The sequence below is a fragment of the Molossus molossus genome, unplaced genomic scaffold, assembly GCF_014108415.1.
Source record: "Molossus molossus isolate mMolMol1 unplaced genomic scaffold, mMolMol1.p scaffold_m16_p_5, whole genome shotgun sequence".
NCBI classification, from domain to species: domain Eukaryota; kingdom Metazoa; phylum Chordata; class Mammalia; order Chiroptera; family Molossidae; genus Molossus; species Molossus molossus.
In genome coordinates this window covers 37,457,296-37,473,761 of record NW_023425388.1, presented here as the reverse complement: position 1 = coordinate 37,473,761, position 16,466 = coordinate 37,457,296, and the positions used below count along the sequence as shown (strand labels likewise).

General features: G+C 37.5%; 1 protein-coding gene across 1 annotated transcript; it reads left to right on the top strand.

The window, feature by feature from the left end:
• Positions 1 to 2,764: 2,764 nt before the first annotated feature.
• On the top strand, positions 2,765 to 15,461 carry EIF5A2 (eukaryotic translation initiation factor 5A2). Its single transcript, XM_036243214.1, has 5 exons — positions 2,765 to 2,832; positions 3,482 to 3,707; positions 4,255 to 4,359; positions 14,559 to 14,690; positions 15,227 to 15,461. The coding sequence occupies exons 2-5, from the start codon at positions 3,543 to 3,545 to the stop codon at positions 15,284 to 15,286; spliced, it is 462 nt and encodes a 153-aa protein (XP_036099107.1). The 5' UTR covers positions 2,765 to 2,832; positions 3,482 to 3,542; the 3' UTR covers positions 15,287 to 15,461.
• Positions 15,462 to 16,466: the final 1,005 nt, after the last annotated feature.

Here is a 16,466-nt window from a genome sequence, read left to right as displayed (position 1 = left end):
GGCAGGATAGGGAGAAGGGTGTCTGCAGGGGGGAAAGGAGAAACATCTGTAACAAAAATAAATTAAATAAATAAATAAATAAAATAAACATTTGAAGCTATCATTCTTTTCTCTAAAGCTGTTTTAGACATAGTCCACAAATTTTGATATATTGTATTTTTGTTAAATTTATTTTCTCGTTTCCCTTATTTTTTCTATTTTGACCTACATGTTATTTACAAATGTGTTTTATTTTCTAAATATTTAGTTTTAAAATACATCTTATTGATCTCCAATTTAATTACACTGATTACAAATGTTAATTACAAATCTTCTGAAAATTGATCTAGCATATTTTGGATGACGATCAACATGTACTTGAAATCAATGTGTATTCTGCAGTTTGGAGGTTTAATGCACTCTGAAAATAGCCATTAACTCAAGGTGGTTTATGATCTTATTAAGACATACCACATTATTTATGACATTGTGTCTGTTTTTTTAATAAATCAGTGAGAGAGGTATTTAAAAATACTCAGCTCTATGATTGTGGATTTGTGTGCATCTCCATTTAGTTCTGTCAGTTTTTGCTTCATGTATTTTTAAGCTGTATTTTTGTGCATATACACACATAAATTAGATGGTTTATTTATTTATTTTTAATTTTTTATCATCACCCGAGGACATTTTTTCATTTTTTTGTGCAGATAGAGTGGGAGGGGGAGAGAGAGTGAGAGAGAGAGAGAGAGAGAGAGAGAGAGAGAGAGAGAGAGAGAGAAACATCGACGTGAAAGGGACACATTGAGTGGCCGCCACCTGCATGACCCAACCAGGGCCGGGGACAAACTGCAACCGAGGTACGTGCCCTTAGTGGGAACTGAACTCGGATCTCTCTGGACTGCAGGCCGACGCTCTAACCACTGAGCCAAACTGGCCAGGGCAAATTAGATGTGTTCTAATGAAATGTCTCTTTTCTTTTGGTGATACTCTGTCTTGTTGTCTACTTTATCTAACATCACTATAGCCACTCCAACATTTTAATGCTTACAAAATAAATGGTATCCGTTTTCTATTTCCCTTTTTCAACTTATATGTTTACTTTTAGTGTTTTGGTAGTGGTAGTTAAAGCAGTGATTGTGGAGCCAAACTGCCAGTCTTGGCCTTCTGACTTGCTAGCTGTGTGATTTGGGGAAATTAAATATTCTCTGCTATTCTCCACAACTAAAAATGTATATAAAAGAATAATTGTTAATAATTACCAGGGGCTGGGTGTGGGGGAGGGAAACAACCACAAAAGGGCAGGGGGAAATTTTGAGAATGAGGAAAATATTCTGTATCTTGATGATAGTGGGAGTGGCACAACTGCCTATGTTCTTCAAAACTCATAACTAAAAAAGATAAATTTTACTTTGTATAAATCATAACTTAATGAACCTGATGTTAACAGTCAAGATCAAGATTAAAGGAATAATATACATAAAACATTGAATGCACCTCCTGATTACATAAATACTTCTAAACATTAGCAATCATTCGAATAACAACAGACAGGGAAAGGCTAGGTGGTGTAAGGAAGAGCAGAGTAGGCTCATAAACCAGGATTCTAATCTGGCTCTTTCTATATTAGCTAAAGACTGAGCTGTTAACGGGAGTTCACTTGTTCATTGCAAAGGTTAAGTTAGACAGTATGTGTGAAATATCTGTGTCAACTGTAGAGCCACATAGGAATGTGAGAAATGGGACAATTCATAAGAGAGCAATACAATATCACCCACATAAACTGGGGTATGGAGTCACCTTTCCGAGGGAAGAAAGTGTTATGCATTGTGAAAAGAGGAGCACGTCTCTTAAGAGCGTTCGTCCTTCATCCTATGCAAGTCTCTATTGGCTGCATGTAGGGTGACGACCACCTAACTGCTCTAATGAGGTATGGACATGCCTCTAACTCAGTGGAATGCCAACGGCAGGAAGAAAGAAGAGCTGAGTTTGGCAGCACATCTTACTGGACTGGACAATGTGGTGAGAGTCAGACATCATTCACCTCTACAACTTCCTCACGGCCTCTGGGAGGAGTGAGTTCGGTCATTTCACAGCTGCGTTTTAGTTAAAGGGTGTCTTATGAGTTCCCACCCGAGTGCACTGCTGACTTCAGCAGGGTACCCAGTGACAGCTGCTGTCATAAACTCATGACAGCATGGATGGCCGAGGTCTCAGGAGGAGCCCACAGTGTGGAGCTGGGTAATAAAATACTGCATTTGGGCTCTTCCTCGAGGAACAAGCATGGGCTTGACGGCAAAGGAAAGCTGAAATTCGAATCCAAAGTTCCCTCCACAGCCACGTGCGACACGATTGAAGTCACTCGCCTCCAAAGGGCTGACAACTGTCACGTGACAATCCGCACGCACGTGAGGGCAGGGTTCACGCAGCACGTGGTTTAGTTCCTGTTAACTTCAACGAAACCCCAACGCAACGAACCTAAAAGTTTGAGGGAGCAAGTTTCCTTGCCGGCGAGTTTACCCTCAGCGACAAGCCTCCAGAAAGCGCTCTTCACGCCGGAAGTACACTAATCCGCAGCACGTGGGGTTGCCAGGGCGCTCTTCACGTGACTGGGCGGGGTCTCAGGGAGCTTGTAGCCAATGGTAGCCCTGGAGGGCGGTGCCTGTGACGCGCCGGACCTATCCCGGAAGTCGGGCTGAGGTGGGGGCGGGAAAGGGCGGGGAGGCCGGGGTGTGGAAGTGTGGCGGCCCCGCCCCGTCTCTTGGAACTGCCCTGGTCGCCACCGCTACCTCCGCCGCAGCTTCTAGGGGAACCGCGCGGGTGCGCAGGAGAAAGGCGCTCTTTCTTTGCTGAAAGGTGAAAACATAAGGAAAAACTGGTAGGGCTGGGACCGGAGCAAGGAAGGACCAGGGAAGACGGCCGGAGCCGAGTCCTAACGAGCGAAGGATAGATAGGGGAACCGAGGCGAGCGCGGGACCCGCCAGAGCTAAGGCCCATGTGGGGCCGGGCCGGGCCGGGGATGCCGGCTGGACAAGGGGGCGCCTGAGAGGCCGGGGCTACGGCGCCGCGGCGGGGGGCGGAGTGCGCGCCCCATGCTCGAGGGTTAGTGCTGCTGGTCGGGTGGAGTTATCCCCATCCTTCGCGGGGGCGTGCGGCCTGGGCTGGGTCCCCGCAGTGGAGATCAGGGCGGCGGCGGAGGGCCGGGTGGTGCGGCGCGGTGCGGGAAGGTCGCCGGGTTCTCCTGCGGTGGGACGGCGGGGGCTGGGATTTGCCGCTCCCAGCGCGGGTGCGCGCCGAGGTGGGTCTTCCCCATCCCAGCGAGCTCTCCTGCGACTTCCCACCCACCTCCCGACCAGTGGATGGAAAAGTTTGTAGAGGCCAGAGTTAGCAAGTGTCCACTACTCTTGGGTGGGTATTCTGTAAATGCAAAAATAATAGATTCATGATCCTTGGCTCGTAACCTGTCTGAAATGAGATGTTGCCTTACCTCTGTGCCCGTTATTAGAGAGCAAACACAAACTTTTGCGTAGTTCCCTCGGAAAAGGGACCACCTCCCCAGCCCACCCATGGCGGATGAAATCGATTTCACTACTGGAGATGCTGGGGCTTCCAGCACATACCCTATGCAGTGCTCAGCCCTGCGCAAAAACGGCTTTGTGGTGCTCAAGGGACGACCATGCAAAATAGTAGAGATGTCAACTTCCAAAACTGGAAAGCACGGTCATGCCAAGGTAAGTGCCCTTCCAGGTCTGCCTTTGCGTTGAGATTTTGATCATTTGTATTATATTACAGAACGTAAGACTTCTATACTTATAACTTTGTAATGAGCACTTTTTTCTTCTTCTTCCCACAATTACTAGGGTATCTATTACTTTGAATACTGAAAGATAGCATTTCCTTCTTGGGCCCTTATAACGTTTCATTAATTGGGAATTGAAACTTTCCTGAGTCCTAGTGACTTAGAAGATCTGTTCAGTTTACAGATGAGAAAACCTGTTCTAACATAATTTTAAAACCTAACTTCGCATACCCTCTTATAATTTAATTATTGGACCGTATATGATTTGGGTCTTGATGTATCGATACCATTTAGTTATTCACTGCTCAATTCCATGACCACTACTTTTTTTGTTGTTGTTGTTAAAGAAAGTGAAATTAGATGACCTTGGAAGGAGAAAGAATCTGTTGTAATCCGCATTGATATTGTGCTCTTTGTATGTAATGAGTGATATACTTGGCAAAGTTTAAACGGGTTTTCTGTTCTCCCTTCTCTGTTAGGTTCACCTTGTTGGAATTGATATTTTCACCGGCAAAAAATATGAAGATATTTGCCCTTCTACTCACAACATGGATGTTCCAAATATTAAGAGAAATGATTATCAAGTAAGTCCTAATTTCCTTTAGGATGCTGCTTGTTTCTTAAAGGTGTAAATACATTCTGCTATCAATTGTAATTTAATGAAAACCAGTAGTAGTTTTGTAGATTTTTCTAACCAATTATTAGGTACCACTTATCTTTGAAATTGGAGAAATAGTGACATTAAACAGTTGTATCTTATCTAGGATTATTGCTAGTTTGCTATTTTAACATTCTTGCATTTTTAAAAAGTTGAAGGCTTAATGTTTCTCAGACTAAGGGATTATATACTGTGACTGGATAAATTTAATTTTTAGTAAAATTACTGTTCTCTTTGTTGTTAAATATTTCAAAGTTCAGTAACTCCCTCCTAGATGTCTTGTTTCTTTTCACTTATCAGACCTAAGACTTTCAAGAAATTATTGGAATTCATGTTCACCAACCAAGTTTGTATCTTAATGAAATGTCAGTCAGAATTTGGTATTCTTAAATAGGAAATAAGTTGAAATCCTTAAATATAAAGAATAAAATGCATGGTTGCTGAATATGTGAAGAAAATACCAAAAAATATGTGATTGTTTTATTTATATTCAGTGACCATGCTGTGACCTTTTGTAAAATTATAGGTATAAACTTCAGGTTTTAGTTCCAATTATACATTTGGATAGGTCATGTGTAATGATAGCATTTTGTTGTTTGGAGTATTACTAGTAACCAAACCATTGACCTCAGGATGTGGGAGCTCAGATTAATCATAACTAAAGTCTTTCTTGAAAGTCTTCGATTTCTGTATCAAGCATACCATATATAGAACACCTTTCTGTTTATTTTACATAGTGAGAGATGCAGGTGTGACACTTAGATTTGTTTTATCCAGTTTTAACTGATTTCCTTCTGTACCTTTTATTATATTGTACAATTCCTAAAGAAGTTTACCATCAACTACAATTACCCTCTGATTTCCTTTTACTCTTTGTCCACATGTAAACATATTTTTACATGGTTTGAATCTAGTAAGCAGTTTTATATTTTCACTTCCCCACTTACCATAAATATTTTCTAGGTAGCCTCAAATGCTTTGTAGAATTTTGAATGGTCTCAGTATAATTGCAGGTGTGCCCTGGCCGGTTTGGCTTAGTGGTTAGAGCATCAACCTGCAGTCCAGAGAGACCCAGGTTTGGTTCCCGCTAAGGGCATGTATCATGGTTACAGTTTGTCCCCGGCCTTGGTTGGGTCATGCAGGAGGAGGCCACTCAATGTGTCCCTTTCACGTGGATGTTTCCTCTCTCTCACTCTCTCTTCCTCTCTCTCCCTCCCACTCTATCTACACAAAAAATGGAAAAATGTCCTCAGGTGAGGATTAAAAATAAATAAATAATAGCAGGTGTTTTTGTTGTTGTTTGTTTGTTTAGTTAAGCAGTTCTGGGTTTGGATTCAGTTTTGCTACTTTCTAGATGGATGACCTTGGATAAATTATGAACCTCTCTGAGCCTTACTCTTTCCATCTACAAAAGAGGGATAATGTGAGGATTAAATTAGAAATTGTACCCCATAATTACCTCCTAAGTAGATATATATCAAAAAGTCGTTTTTTCCTGCTCCCACTTTTCACTCCATTCTTTCTTTTTTGTTTGTTTTGTTTTTTAATAACACCTTTATTGAGATATAATTTACATCAATACAATTCACCTATTTAATGAGTACAACTTCATAGTTTTTAGTGTATTCACAGAGTTGCACAGTCACCATCATAATTAGTTTCAGAACATCCTCATCCCTCCAAAAAGAAATCCACGCCTATTAACACTTTCCATTCTTCACCTCTTCCCCTCCCCTCCAGACCTTGGCAACCAGTAATTTATTTTCTGTTGTATGGATTTCCATTATTCTTGAAGCACCTAATTTACACAAGGCATATAGTAAGTGCTCAATAAACATTTGTTAAATGCATACCTAATTATTCATTGAGGTGCAGTCAACTAAGGCTAAGCATAGAATTTTGCCAAAGGTGGATTTCCGTTTGCATCTTTAACATGTGAATGCTTTGATTATTCAATATTCATTGTTAATATGCAGTCAACATAGAAGGCTTTTGCCTTTGAATATTTCAGAAAGATGGAATCACTAGTTCAGATAATTACTACTGTGATCAAATTAGCCAGTCCATTAATTGGAACTCAAGATTTAATATAAAGGAAAAATTTGGTGTGGGTTATATTTTGAGCTATAGCAGGGCCCAGACTAGGGTGAGGGGAATGAGGTGAGTGATTCCCTTGCCTAGAGCACAAGATTTTAAATAAAGATAGGACACGCAACAATGCCAAGCCACATAGGAGCCTAAGGCAAAAGGAAAAATCAGTAATTCTCATTCTATCTTTTTTTAAAACTTGGATATTTTGTTCATCATGGAATTCTTGCATTAATTCTAATTTTTAAAAATATTGCATTAAAATATTTATCTGATCATTGATGTTTCTTTTTGGCACCACCTTAAATTTTGCACCCAAGACAAGTGATTCGCCTGCCTCACTCTAGTCCCAGCCTTTAGTATGTAGCTTGGGTAAGAGAACAACTCAAGCCAGACAAATCCTTGCTTTGGCACTGTGTGACATCTGATGGCAAGTTACTTAACCTCTTGCCTTCCTTTCTTTATTTGTAAAATGAGAGTAAAAATAATGAACTCCTCATGGGATTTTTGTGAGCTTTAATTAGTCAATTTTTAGAACAGTGCCTTGCAGAATATATACTCAGTGATCACATTCTTCGTTATCAAGTCACCACAGAATACTTATTTCTGTTCATTAAAAAAAAAAAAAAAAAAAAAATGGCTCTGTTAGTCTTTCCAGTTATAGTTATGCTCTGACGGTCTTCACTCACCTTTCCAAGTTCCTTGATTAAAAACATACTTTTCTTGTTATTTGGCTACATGTAGTCCTTTGTACTCGCTTTGTTCAGTATTTCAAGTGTCAGTTTGGCAGTCAGCTAACGTGAAATATATATATTCATTACAGCTCTGGGTGGGGGACAGGGGTGCTGGGAGAATTGGGAAAAAAAAGAAAGAGAACTCATCCACATGGTCAATAGTGTGATTGTTAGGGTAAGGGAGGAAGTGGAAGAGAGCATTGAAGGGATACATGGTAATGGAAAAAATAAAATATAAATACCTAATCTTCTCATATAGATATTCAATGCAGTTTTGTTGAGGATGAGGTCACAAAAAAAGGAAATGTAAATCTTTGTTTAATAAAAGAAATGTATTAACATTTACAATTTTAACTTTATATATTTTTAAATAAGTACAGAATGAAAGAAAAAATGTCTTCTAACTTCCATTGCAAGATGTAGTTAGGATTAGAATTGCTAATTTCCATTAGTCTGGGGTTCAGTGATGGTGTAAAATTCAAATACACCCAGACATCTTTGGGAATCCCCAAGTTTTTTAATACAGAAACACTTGCTCAGACTCTAATACTCACTTGAGTCATGTTCCTTTAGAAAGTTCTGTATTCTTTGTACCACAAGTTAAGTGCCTTTTCTACATTCACTAAAGTTTTATCTGTCATTTGAAGACCATTTTTCAGAAGGAAAACCAATTATTACAGAGCATGTTAAAGTATATATTGTGGACATTTGGATTATTGGTGAATTGGCAAAACTATGAAATTAAATCCTAGTTATTCGAATAAGTGGTATGCGTTTTGGATATTGGGATACGTGAGTTGAATTTTGTTTGTTGCAATTTAAAAAAGATCAGCAACAAAGAAAATAATGATGCTATGAGTTCCTTGAGATTAACATTTTACCTGTTCTATGGAATATTTGTGTTCTCTGGTAGAAGTCTTTCTTTGAGAATAAAAAATGTCTTAACTAGCAGATTTTAGTATTGCAGGAACAAGAGGCAAATGTTTTGTTACGGTGTCACTAGGGTAATAGTGAGAAGAGCTACAACTTTTGGTTCCCAGACCTGTATATTCCACCTATAAGAGAATTAGTACCAGATATTGGAATATATTAGAGCCTGTAAAATAGTGCTCAGGCCCACAAGGTATAACCCAGCATTTGGCAAAATGAATCTTAAGCAGACCAATCCCCACAGGCAGGCTGTTTCAGAATGATGGAGTACATGGACCAGTGGATTCTCTGAGCATTGTCCTGTTACCTTTTTGTTGTGCCTGTCAAATGAGGGTTTTAGTCAGAAATGATACCGTGTGCAATACTGACAGGAATGTGGCATTCTGTAAATCTGCAGATGAGATTTTAGCAGAAGCACTGTAGTCAGGGAAAGCAAATGCACAGGTAGAGTAAGAATCAAATGCTCTACCTATGAAGAACCACTGCCTCTTCCACGATGGAAGATGTACAGTGTTACCAGGTGGCCGGCTGTTCCTCCTGGAGAATGTTGCCATATCAGGGACTCTATTGGTCTCTGCTGTGAGGTACTCAGTAGCGGCTATAGTCAGATCAACTTTGGTGAGAGAAAGTCTGTGTCATTGAGCTCATTGCCACCATGGCCACCTACTTTATAAGCCAACTGAGCAAGGACTGGGAAGACTACAAGAAGAAGCTGAAACATTTACAGATAGATCATCTTCTCTACCTAATTGTCTGACTTCTCTGTAGCAGATGCCCTTTGGTAAGCATTCATATGGCACGTTTTCTAACTATGTGGAGAAGTCCTTACATACCACTTCCCCAGACATTATTGTCACCAACTTTTTTCTCTTGTTCTTTCATGTCCTTGACCTTCCATCTAATAAACTCTTATAATCCTATAATCAGTGTAAATCCAAACCTCTAGTTCCTGCTTCTTTCATGTCCAGTGCATGAAATTTTCACCCCCGCTGTCTTTCCAGGGTTATCTCTGAATAGTTTGATCAGATCATACATAACATCTAGAAACCATTTGGAATCTTTTTCTTTTACAATCAGTAGATCATAGAGAAACTCCCCATAAAGCCATTGGTATAAGTTGAGGGAGAACTTGTTGTAGTAGAAGGAGGTACTTTCTCAGTCTGAGCTACTTCTTATACAACTTATTTGTGCTATTAGGACCTGCTCAAGTTGATCTCATGCATGCTACTCCCACTTGATAATGCTGCTGTGCATATCCAACTTCATAGCCTGGTGGGTCAGATAACGCTCCAGTTAATGATAGTGCTATTTGCTTAAATCTTGTAGTAACAGTGATCAAGCATTAAGTCTCTACCAGGAAACAGCAGCTCTAAGGAAGTAGTTTGAGAGGCTGGGAGAAGAGGAAAAGGAAGAAATAGAAAGAAAGAGGTCTTACATGTCTGGTTGTTTGAAATAGGTTGAGGAACAAAATTAAATTCAGAAATTAGGGCTAGGAAGGCACTTGTAGTGATGATATGCCTTCTCCAGCCTTTTGTATACCAATAATACAAATATAGGCAAAAAAGTTTCTCTATACTTCTCCCTTAGTGTTCTTTCTTATTCTTACCACATCATGGACAGAATCCGTGGTCATTAACTCTCTCATATCCTCCCTTTTAGTTAATGCTTTACTTCTTCAGCTCCCTGTGTCTCTAGCCATTTTGTGGTTACAGTGCTCTCTAGAATTCTGATATATTATAGCATTTTTCTTTTTTTACCTTTTATTGTGGAAATTTTCAAAATATAATGACCTCCATGTACCCATCATCCAGCTTCAACAATTATCAACACGTGGACAGTCTTGTTTCATCTATACCCCACCTCCTATTTTTTCTTTTCATACTCGCTACCTCTTGATCATTTTTGAAGCTAATACAAGATATTATATCATTTATGATTTAATCTGAAGATATTTTGTTATACATTTCTAAAGTATAAGAACTGTAAAAAACTCAAAACACTATGGCACCCCAAAATTAAGAATTCTCTAATATCTTCAAATATCCAGCCAATATCTACATTTCCTAATTGTCTTGTTTTCCCCTTTTTGGATGTGATGGTTATGATTTTTGGTTTATAGTTTGTCTAAATCAGGACGTAAGTAAGATCCAAGCATTGAAATTGGTTGGTGTACCTGGCCAGTGTGGCTCAGTGGTTGAACGTTGACCCATGCACCAAGAGGTCGCTAATTTGATTCCCAGTCAGGGCACATGCCCAGGTTGTGGGCCAGGTCCCCAGTGGGGAGCATGCAGGAAGCAGCTAATCCATGTTCTCTCTCATTGATGTTTTTCTCTCTCTCTCCCTTTCTGTCTCTCTAAAATCAATAAAGAAAAAAAAAATTTTAAGAAGGAAATTGGTTGATATATTTCTTAAATCTATTTTAATTTATAGATTCTCCTCTCTCACACACGGGAATTCTCTGTCTTCCTTCCCATTCTCAATTTTTTGATAAAGAAACTGTATCATTTGTTTTGTAGATTTTCCCACACTCTGTATTTTGCTAATTGCATTTCCTTGTCGTTTAACATATTCTTGTTTTCCTTCTACTTCCTGAAAATGATAATTAGATGTAGAGGCTTGATCAGATTCAGCTTAGATTTTTATTTTCTTCCCCTTCTTTCTTTAATACAAACTACTCCATAGGTGATGTTACGTACAACCATAAGGTAGATAAGTTTGATTGTTTCTCTTTTTGCGATGTTATTAGATATGTGATAATTGCCTCAACCCATTAATTTATTAGGGGAGACAAAATAATATTCTTTCATTTCTTTTTTTTTAGCTGTAACACTTCTATGAAGAGAAATTTTCCTTCATCAAGTTTTTGTTTGTTTACCCTATGGTACAGTATATATTAGGAACAGGAGTATAAATGCTTGGTTCTTTTCTTTAATTACCAGTTTTTAAAATGAGTTGGTTCCTTAGCTTTCACTGAAGATGACCAATCAAAATTTTTTTCACTATGAACTTTAGACATGTTTATATTTCAATTTATGGTAGTTATTATCCTTATCAGTTAGTAAGTTATCCTATCTTTGGTTGGGGGCGGGGGGTCTTATTTACGTGAGCTCCTGAATCCCTTTCATATGGGCCCAGTAGTCTTTGATAGCACCATGCTTTCTAGTACTGTAACAGCTGGCTCCAGGGTCATCGTGTATACTTCCTGCTCTGGACCTGGAATTATTTTTCCAAGGAACCCTATGGAGAGAAAAAGCACCATACACTGGATTCTTTTAGTAGGAAAAATAAACACACATACTGGTACCAGTATATTTGAGACATAATATTTCATTTGTCAGTCAGCAACTTGATACACCAACACATGCCTAACACCTCTATTACAGGTTTTCTGACCCTGTCCTCTCCCATCTCCCTGCTCTGCTTGCTAATAACAAATGATTACATTCTCTAGCCCCACAAAAAATTGTTCAGAAACATCTTAAATTTATCAAATGAGTAGATTTGTTTAAAGGTGAAGGTTCAGAAGGAAATATTTGGAATTGACTTATAACTATTTCCTTACCATCCTGCCTTCCAACTCTATAGTGTCAACTTTGAGAGGAGCTGGAAAAAATTGCACAAAAATATGCTTAAAACTCAGCAATGACACCCTTAGCTTTTTTTTTTTTTAAGGTTGAAAACTTTTTAAAAAGGGGAAAGTTATCAAAGTTAATATAACAAGTAATAGCACAAATTGAAATAATTTGCCTTCTGATGTGATACTCAGGACACATCACTTACGTATTATTCCTTCCAAAATTGCATTGCCTGAATCATGAGGAAACAATTAGACAAGCCCAAAATGAGGAATAGTCTATAATACAGTGAATCTGTGTTCTCCAAAAACATCAATGTCAGAAAAGACAAAGGAGAGAAACTGTTCAATTTAAAGAAGACGGAACTGATATAACAGCCAAATAAATACAGGGTATGATGATCCTGGAGTTGGGAGGAAAAAGTTACCATCAAAGACAATATTGGGACAATTTGTAAATTTTAATATGGACTATAGATTGAATAATATTTTAACAATGTTGGCCCTGGCCGGTTTGGCTCAGCTGTTAGAGCGCCGGCCTGTGGTCCGGAGAGACCCGGGTTCGGTTCCCGCTAAGGGCATGTACCTCTGTTGCAGTTTGTCCCCGGCCCTGGTTGGTCGTGCGGGTGGCAGCCACTCGATGTGTCCCTTTCACGTCGATGTTTCTCTCTCTCTCTCTCTCTCTCCCTCCCTCTCCCTCCCGCTCTGTCTGAACAAAAAAATGGAAAAATGTCCTCGGGTGAGGATAAAAAAAAAAAAAATGTTGAATTTCCCGATTTTAAAAACTAAGCTGATTGTGTAAGAGTATGTCTTTGTTCTTAGGAGAAATACAGTGAAATATTTATGTAAAGAATCGTGCCCTGGCCGGTTTGGTTCAGCGGTTGGAGCGTCGGCATGCGGTACAGAGAGACCCGGGTTCGGTTCCCGCTAAGGGCACGTACCTCGGTTGCAGTTTGTCCCCAGCCCTGGTTGGTCATGTGGGTGGCAGCCACTCGATGTGTCTCTTCACGTCGATGTTTCTCTCTCTCTCTCTTCCTCCCGCTCTGTCTGAACAAAAAATGGAAAAATGTCCTCGGGTGAGGATAAAAAAAAAAAAAAGAATCATGTAAAACTCACTCTCAAATGGTTCAGTAAAAATAAGAATGTATGCTATTTACTTTATATACTCTGTATATACAGAGAGAGAAAGATGAACATGTGGTTAAATGTTAATGCATGGATCTAGGTAAAAGACATGCGATTTTCTTGCATATTTTTATAACTTTTCTGTATATCTAAAAAGTTTTTGAATAAATAATTTAAGAAGGATCAAATAATTCATTTTCATTATTTAATTTTATTTTTATATAGCTTAGTTTTATTTTTTATTTTAATTGTATTTTATAAAGCAATTTATTTTAATACGTATTTAATATATAAATAAATTTTACATTATGTTTTAATATTTTTATACATTTTATTTTGAAATGCTTTATATTTCATCCCACAGTTTATTTTATGAATTCTTGACTCAAAAATAACGTTACCACCATTGTATAAATAAATACCAAAATACCAGTATTATTATTAGGCTCCTATGTTTCAGTCACTAAGGCAGTGGGAACCTTTAATTCTTGAAATAGACAAGTTCTACTTCAAGGAATTGCTTAAAGAACCAAAATACAAAAGATCTGCCTTGTAAGCCTATAGTTAATTGTTTAAAAATTGTAGTTTTACCTCAATCTCCTTATCCCTCACTCCTTTAACAACCTCCTCACAAATGTTTAAAGGACACAAAGATTAATTAAAAGTGTTTGTGGTTGCTTTGTAGGATGTTTATATTTTTGTTTTTGAGATTCTAGTTGTGTAGAACTGATACCTCCTATGGTAATTAGGGTTAGTGTAGAAAGCCAGACTTGGTAGTACCATAGAGGAGAGGTTTGAAACTACACCTACAGTGTGACAGTGTTGTATGTATCACAGCATAAAAGGGGGTCCAGGGCCATGTCTGTGACTCCTTTTGTGTATGTCATTGTTAACATCTGGTATTCGGGGTGACTGCTTTCTATAAAACCTGTTCGAATTCTAGGCACACTGATGGTATACGTGCTTTTAGAATATGAGTGCAGCCTGGCTGTTTCCTCATGCCTATAATAAAAGAAATTTAATTGTATCAAAACTGTGTCTTACAAATTAGGTTGATACTTGAGTTTGTTTCATTTTTCTTCAATAAGCTAGTGTTTGTCCTTTTTTAAAAATCTGGTATTGTGGCAGTGAGTTGGAGACTAAAATTTTCCATTTAACTTTGTAATCAAACTAAAAAACATATTGTTTTAATTGTGAAAAACTAAAAATAACCTTTATACCCATCAATGGGAAAATGATTACATAGTTACAGTATATCTATGCAATTGTGAAATGGTTAAAGGGACTAAGGTAGGTCTATGTTTTTCAATTTGGGAAGAGTTAAGACATTTTACTAAGTAAAAACTTGCTGAAAATACTTATACTATTTATGTTTCTTTAAATAATATTTATATTGTATACATAAATTAAATGCTTCACGATACATTATAAAGAAGCCTAAACTGTTTAATAATTTAGAGACTTGGGAGAAAGGGGAGTGTGGGAGGAGTGAACTTACACTTTTATCTATATGTATTTTATAGTTTTGTATGTCCTGTATTTTTTAAGCACAAAGAATATAAAGTATTACTGTGTACTTATACTAATTAATGTGGATTGCAACTTAACTATGTAAATATTAAAAAGGAATGGATATAATCTAATCAGTACAAATGATATCATTCCTTTCAATAGCTGATATGCATTCAGGATGGGTACCTTTCCCTGCTGACAGAAACTGGTGAAGTTCGTGAGGATCTTAAGCTGCCAGAAGGTGAACTAGGCAAAGAAATAGAAGGAAAATACAATGCAGGTGAAGATGTACAGGTAAAGACCTATGGGAAGGTTATTTCTTAAAACCATTTTATAAAAATTTGGTTTCAACTAGTTTGCATAAAATACTTACATAAAAGGTAGCTTTTAAATACTGCCAAAATGTTGAAAAGAATCTGTATAAGGCAGTTTTCCTATGATATCCATAGAGACCCATTTACCAAAGAAATATCAAAGTTAAATGTTTTACTATATAGATACTGTCAGCCTCAGATTTGTTTTGAAGATCAACATTTGAGCTATTTTTTAAGTTTGAGAACGAATGCTATGGAAATACATAACATCTAATAAGTATTGAAACATTTATAGCTTTTATTCTCTCTGGTCCCTGGCAGTTGTCTTAAAAACCACAATTTGAGAAATTTCTCAGTTGGGAACTATAAAGAAAGTGGATTATTTGGTCTTGGAATACCTTTATCCAGAGTTAATATATATATAATATCCATGAATATACAGTATATAATGAATTAAGTATATCTTATATATGTCTTGCCTTCTGAAGAAACTTTGCTTGCATTTTTCCCTTCTAGGTTTCTGTCATGTGTGCAATGAGTGAAGAATATGCTGTAGCCATCAAGTCCTGCAAATAAATGGGAGCATCAGGCATGAGCATCCTGTTTAGGTCTGGACCAGCTGCAGATCTCAAGTTTGGTTCTAAGTTGTCACCAAAGCTATGGCCTTCAGAAGCAACCTCATTTACCTTTTAATTGTTTTGAAATTGTGCTGAGTTAGTTTTGCAGGCAATTAGTAATTTTTAAAAATAATCAAGATGTATAATTCTTTTTTTTTTTTTTTTTTTTTTTAAATATTTTTTATGACATTCCTGTGGTTTTCATTATGTGACTCTAAAAAAAAAGACAAGGTAGCTTCCACAGATGTGATTTGTCTGAGCACATCATTCCTGAATTTTAGTTAAATGATAAATAAACCAGGGTTTTAAATCAAACAATGTAGCATCTAGTGGTATTAAAGTACCACATTTAAGTTTAATTGCTCTGCATTAATTTCAGACAAATATCATAGAGTAAGTAGATTATGGATTGGAACTGTCACAGTTTCAGCCTGATAACAAATTCTTAAACAAAAATCATGTTATCAAAAAGTGTCAGTAGTCTTAGTAGCCATGTGCAGTACCCTGCATTACCTCAGTCTTACTGTTCTTTGCCAAATTGTTGGCTGATTTAATATAGCCTTATATATGGTGATTTTCATACCTGCTTGTGTATTAAACTGCTGGGTAACTATTAGCAAGTCATATTTACTTTGGCAAGTAAAGAAGACACAAGAGACAGTGGCAAGATGGGTTGATTAAAGCTGTAAGTTTTTATTTGAGGTCTTTGTAATCAGCATTGAAATAGAAAGTTTCTTTCTAGTTGTACTTTTAAATTTTTGTGTCCTCTGTCTCTCTCTTTAACGGAATGACCAGCTTTATAGGATGCTATGCAGTGCTTTTTATTAATTATGTTGATAAATGTTATTTATAGTAGTCACTCCTTTCCCACCATTTGTAAGTAGATTTTTTTGACACCAAAATATTTATTTGTCAGAAAAAAACTGGAAATTGTTACTTCAAGTTGATTTGGAACATTTGTAAAGTTTATGTACATTTTTGCTAAAGTGAAATGAAAATGAATTATGGAAGAAAAGTTACTGTATGTGATAATCATTAACTTAAGAAGTACCTATATGTATTTTTTCTGATTGTCACATGACTTGATTCAGTTACTCATGTGAAATATAACTAGGAAAGAATTCTATAACACTGAATTA

What these genes read in the sequence shown, in the direction of transcription:
- EIF5A2 (XM_036243214.1), top strand. Translation starts at nt 3,543, where the DNA reads ATGGCGGATGAAATCGATTTCACTACTGGAGATGCTGGGGCTTCCAGC. An exon ending in GAAAGCACGGTCATGCCAAG is followed by an intron (nt 3,708 to 4,254) that starts GTAAGTGCCCTT and finishes CTTCTCTGTTAG; the next exon opens with GTTCACCTTGTTGGAATTGA. An exon ending in ATGCAGGTGAAGATGTACAG is followed by an intron (nt 14,691 to 15,226) that starts GTAAAGACCTAT and finishes TTTCCCTTCTAG; the next exon opens with GTTTCTGTCATGTGTGCAAT.